The sequence below is a fragment of the Euleptes europaea genome, chromosome 4, assembly GCF_029931775.1.
Source record: "Euleptes europaea isolate rEulEur1 chromosome 4, rEulEur1.hap1, whole genome shotgun sequence".
In the NCBI taxonomy this organism is placed as follows: Eukaryota; Metazoa; Chordata; class Lepidosauria; order Squamata; family Sphaerodactylidae; genus Euleptes; species Euleptes europaea.
The window spans coordinates 45,484,755-45,490,754 of NC_079315.1; the positions used below are offsets into that span (position 1 = coordinate 45,484,755).

Genomic DNA, 6,000 nt, shown 5'->3' on the forward strand with positions numbered 1-6,000 from the left:
TATGCGGTGGTATTAAGAGCAAATTGGCTCAAAGGACACAGTCCCGCCATATACTGGGACGCTGGGACTTTAATGTTCAATAGCCTGTTGTGTGAATTACACCAACATGACATGGCCGTTAAAACCGTAGTCAAACCAATCCCTGCACTTGCCACCCAACTATCAGGACTTTGCGGATGTATTCAATGTGCAGGAGTGTGATGTTTTACCTCCCCACCGCCAAACTGTGCTATTGAGGTGGTGGGGGATGAAAAACTGCCAAAGAGTAAGATTTACCCAATGAGCCCTACAGAACGGACGGTGCTCCGTGAGTTTTTAGACAAAAACTTGGCTTGCGGTTTCATCCAACCCTCCACCACGCCCTGTTCGGCACCAGCCTTTTTCGTGCGGAAGAAAACGGGGGATTTGCGTTTGTGTATTGACTTCCGGAAACTCAATGCTGTTACTCAAACGAATGCCTACCCCATTCCCCTCATTTCTGATCTCTTGGGAAAATTGAGGGAAGGACACATTTTCACCAAGTTGGATTTAGTCGAGGCTTATTACAGAGTCAGAATTCAGGAGGGGGATGAATCTGACAGCCTTTTCCAGTTGCTTTGGGATGTTCGAGTTTATGGTGATGCCGTTTGGATTGAAAGGGGCCTCATTAATGAGATCCTCCATGACCTGCTGTTCAGAGGAGTGATAGTTTATTTAGATGACATTCTTATTTACTCTAAAACCATGGATGAACATGTTGCTTTGGTCAAAGAGGTGTTGCAACGTCTTAGAGATCATCAGCTCTATGCCAAACTGAGTGCAAGTTTCACAAGAAGCAATTAACTTTCCTAGGGTATGTCATCTCACACCAAGGACTGACTATGGATCCAGAAAAGGTGCGCGCTGTGCTCAGTCTCGCCACAACAGCCTCGCCACAACAAGGAGAAGGACTGGCACACCCTAGATCTCACACGTGCATTACACATATATCTGGACCGCACGGCTCCAGTCAGAAAAACAGACTCGCTGTTCATCTCTTTGACCGCCCCAAACAAGGGCAAGAAACTCTCCAGGGCGGAAATAAGCCACACCCTACGCGCATGCATTGAGGAAGCCTACAGGGCCAGCAATGTGCCTGTACCTCACGGGATCACTGCGCATTCCATAAGAAGCGTGTCCAAATCAGCTGCCTTCAACAAGCTGGCCTCTGTCAAGGAGTTATGCAAGGCAGCCACATGGTCTTCAGTGTCAACCTTCATATGACACTACTGCCTCAACAGATATTCTTCCGTGGACACAGCCTTTGGGCATAGAGTGCCCCAACACGTTGTGACCGAAGGCTAATCCCACCTGAAAAACGTCACAGCTCTTAGACATCCTGTCTCTCAAGAAGCCCTCCCCCTCAGAGAGAGAATGGACCCTTGATTACTTACCGTGAAGGTCCCTTATTCTCTGAGGTAAGGAGGGCATCTTGGCCCACCCTGGGTGAAGGCAGAGCACATTCATCCATGACGGCCGCAAGGACAAGTGCCAGGGCTGCGTCAGTCCTAGCCATTCAGCCAATGTTGTTGTTGCATGTGTTTGCTGTTTCTGTTATTCCCCTATGAGGACAGATCGAATGCTTAGCCTTTGTTTTTGTTACATGTTGGCATTATCAGTTTTGTTATGTATCCAGTTTATTATCTGTTATTACATAAAGGTTGATGCAAGTACCAGTGGTCTCTTGCCCATATTCCTTGTAGCAGTTATTACGATATCCCTCACTAACCTTTTTCCCTGCCGGATCCCTAGCTTGAAAAGTCTTAAAACTGGTGAGCAGGTGATTCCGGAACAGGAAACAGGAAGTCTAAATTAATTACATCCTGCCTGTCCCAGAGCACCGCAAGGGAATCACCCATCTCTCAAGATGCCCTCCTTACCTCAGAAGAAGGGACCTTGACGGTAAGTAATCAAGGTTCCGTTTTCATTAGAGCACTCTGCTGGAAGTGAGAGCAAGAATTTTCATGTGATATTTTTTCGGAACTGTTTTTTACTCTAAATTTTACTGCTAGCTATGAACTTAAAGTTTAAATGGTTTTGATGCCTTTCAACAAGGAAACGGGAATTTTTTTAATGCAACTGCTAGGAATTCTCTGATAGAGACTTCTAGCCCTCTCACCAGATACCATGCCTAGAAATCCTTGGGGTAAACGACCAGTTTTTAGTGTGGACATAGTTATCTTTGTTTGCCTGTTGATGTGCTCTGCACTGCAGAGTGTGTGTGTGTGTGGGGGGGATTTAGGCAGTTGGGGCGTGAGATAGAACTTCAGTGAAGGGAAATTCATCTCTGAAAAATGGCTTTTTATTGTACATTCATACAGGAACTTTTGTCTGCCTTTCACTTAGGTCCAAGTCATATGTCCTTATACCTTCGACCGCAGCAAGGGGTGACATTGTCCAGGTGGTCCCTTGGAGATGGAACTCCTGTTGTTAATATAGGTGGGGATTACTTTGTGTATTATTCGCATGGGCTCCAGGCCTTGCCATGGCGCTTCTGGATTGAGATGAAGGTAAGAGGGGTGGGAATCCTGCTATACCATAAACATTGTATTTTTTTTAACAGAACTCTCTTGCCTAATCCACTAAATTACTTGCTATTGTCTTGTCAGAAAGGATATAACAATGAATGTTAATACAAGTTTGCTCTTTATGATTCATCCTACCTGTTTGCAAATAGTACTATTCCTTGCAAATGATGCAGTTTGGAACACTATGTGATCTGGAGAGAGTTTATTTCTTTCCTTTCAAGAGATCTGCTATGGAATCAGACATGTTGTATGCAGCCAATGGAAATTAACTTACTAGCTAAGGCCAGTGCTAACTGGCTGCCATTATTATTAGTTTGCTAAAATGGATGGAATAGTCTTCCTGTCCGGTAAAAGAATGTGGAAGGGTGAAACTAGAGCTATACAGACATGCAGTGGTTGAAGCAAATAATGGAAGGAAGGGAGGCGCCTACGTTAATGTCTTGTGTTGTGCTGGCCTGGCTGTAAAATCCTAAATGACTGTTTTTCATCTGCTTGCTAAAAGTAGGGATGATTCATCGTTGTGGCCTCTTTGCAGTCCCACATGGGAACTGCGCGTGCGCAGGCCAGCCACGGAACTCCTAGAAAGCTTCATTTTAGCCCAGCAACAAGAATTGCTCCCCCTCCCTTCCGGCAACGGTCCTTCCTGCCCTTTCGGACATGTGATGGAGGGGTGGGGAGCATCCTTCCCTCATTTCTCTTTCTGCCACCGCGGTTAGAGGACTCTTTGGAGAGCTTCACCTGTTCCTCAGAGTTTTTTCCCTTGATTCTTGTCTGTGTCTTCGTCATTCGGAAATCTTAGTAATCAGGTGGCCCTTTCTCTCAATATACAACCATGCTATAGAGGGCAAATGGCAAAGAAAAAATAAAAACAATAAGGAGAATAATGTAAGTTTCTTTTAATGCTGTCCCTTTTGATGATATTTCTTTAAATTAGAACTGCAGTAAGGGGCCTTCTGCCTTTCTTCTGCTTAGAGAACAAAGGAGTGGCTTCTCAGTTTGCCAGTGGTATCTCCCTTGAATTTATAGTTGGCATTGGACTGGAGACTAACCAAGCATTGCACTTATATGTTCAATATTTTTCCCTAGTACAAGTTGTTTTGAAAGCACGTACTCAATCTAGTGAGCAGTCTGCATCATATCTTAGTTTGATTGACTGATAGTGTTTGTCTGTGGCCAAAGGCCATCACAACCCACCATACAAAACATTAAAATAACATTAAAATAACTTTTAAAAAGTCTGACACACAAGAAACTAATATTTAAATATGTTAAGATCACAGGTTAAAAACAGCTTTAGCTCAGATTTTCTTAGCTGCTAAAGTAAAGAGTGACACTTTGTAGGAAACATCAGGATTGGTGTCTGATAAGAGAAAGAGCAGCTCCTCTGGATCTGTAGAAAGATTTAGGCCCTTTAGAATTGCTCCGAGGAATTTAAGTCTGGGCTCTGTATAAAGAGGACAGAAAAAGGTGTAATGAATTAGGTCCTCTGGAGCGGCCCCACAAATACATAGGCGAGAGGCCCATGGTGTTCGAGAGTAACGTCCAGCTATCCAAGCCATTGGCATGGTTTGAAACCGGAGGGCGGTAAAAGCTATTCTGAGGCTGTGGAAGGGGATACTGACCAGGTATGAAGCTCTGACATGATCTCTTTTAAACTGTTTAAACCATGGTGAGAATTTGGACTGGGAGATTGATTGCCTGTCCGATGCAGCATCACATTTGAACGCTCACTCCCGAATGTTGGTACCTGTTATGGGGACAGTCTGGGTGTCCTCTGATATGGAGTAGCAATGTAGTATGTTGTTATAGTAGACCAGCTTGTCAGCATCATTTTGCATCATCAGTTTAAAACACTGCCTGCGATGTAAGTTGGTGGTGTCACTGCTTTGCTTTCTCCAAGATCTTAACAGGGCTAAGTGAACATGGGCCCTGATTGAGGGCAAACCAAGTTCTGCTCACATCAGGGCTGCTGGTGTGCCTCTGGGTAAGGCTAGAATTCTCCTCAAGAAGTGATTTTCGATAGTTTCCAGCTTTGTGACCAGACTATCCTTCCAACCTCAAACCTCTACACATACAAAAGTTAGGGAATTGCCTTACTTTGATAAAGATTCAGAGCTGGGTCGATCAAGAATCCCCCCTTCGCATAATGAAATTCCAGAATAGCCCCTATGGATCTTAAGACTGTGGCTCTGGTAATTGCCAAATGAGCCCTTCAGGTTAAAATTTCATTGAACATTATCCCTAGATATTTGAAGGTGCTGGATTGCTCTAAAGGGGTTCTGTCTATGGACCACTTAAACTTGCGAGGCTTTTTCCTAAAGACTGTCACTTTGGTCTTGGCATAGTTGATTCTTAAGGCCTCTTCTTTACAGTAGTCAACTAGTTTGTGCAACAACCTTCTTAGGACTACACGTGTAAGGGAGACCAGAGCCATATCATCAGCGTATAAGAGGTCTGATATTTTCTGAGGGCCTAAAGAGAGAGAAATGAACTCAGAGCCATATAGCTTTGGGATGATGTCATTTAGATATAAATTAAATAACAGGACATATCTTAGTAGTCTTGAAGCCTATTTTGCAAGAGAGGCAGCCTATAAATAGTATGTAGAAATAAATAAGTACAAGCTGTTTTCTCTAGACAGACAACTGTTCTATAAACCTTCTTTCCATATTACCTGAGGGCTCAATTTGTCTTTTGGTTAGATTTCAGTGTGCTTGCCAGGCTTGTTATTGCCATTCATGTCTGCTCTTATTTGCAGGCCCAAGTCTGCTGAATCTGATTTTATTGTTGTATAATGATACAGAAGTGCTTTTCAGGATGAATTGTGACTAGAAACTATGAATTGGCTTGACATAATTGAAAATGTAGATACTCTGACTTTGTTTTGTCTGTTTTCCAGGTCTCAGATGAGCCAGTCAAAGAAATGGTCACCCTTGCTATAGCTACCCATTACTACTTTGGGGAAGATCAGAAGTCACCCCAGTTACTTGCCTTATCAGGAAGATTTCCCAATTGGACGTTTCACTCCAGTTGGGTCTCCACTTATGACCAATTTGTCTTTTAATCCAGAGGTAACTTAAAGGTCACTTGGTGATGGATACTGGATAACAGCTTTGATTCATAGGGAGTTGGGCAAGTCAGAGAAGACAGTATTTTTTTACGATACTTTACCTACAATGGTATTTCTGTGGCAGCTTGAATACCTAAAAGACAGTGTACTATGTTTTCTATGTGGTTATGCAGCACAAACCACCCTTTTCTCCCACTTGAAGCCTGTGATGGACTTAAGATGAATCTTGCCTTTGAGATGTGGCTTTACGATGGACTTCCGGCTGCCTTGTAACAAAAGGGGCTTTAGTGCTGAAGTTCTGAGCACAATAAGTTAAATACTTCATGGGCTTTAAATAATGTGAGTGCTGCCTTCACTAAACCCTTGTCAATCCTTTATAATCTG

General features: G+C 43.4%; 1 protein-coding gene across 1 annotated transcript in view; it reads left to right on the plus strand.

The window, feature by feature from the left end:
• LOC130476872 (endoplasmic reticulum metallopeptidase 1-like) overlaps positions 1–5,683 on the plus strand; it is a 50,444-nt gene extending 44,761 nt beyond the window's left edge. The window contains exons 14-15 of the mRNA XM_056848877.1: positions 2,365–2,528; positions 5,446–5,683. Coding sequence (XP_056704855.1) covers positions 2,365–2,528; positions 5,446–5,610 — 329 coding nt within the window. The 3' untranslated portion in view covers positions 5,611–5,683. The remainder of the gene's footprint in view (positions 1–2,364; positions 2,529–5,445) is intronic.
• Positions 5,684–6,000: the final 317 nt, after the last annotated feature.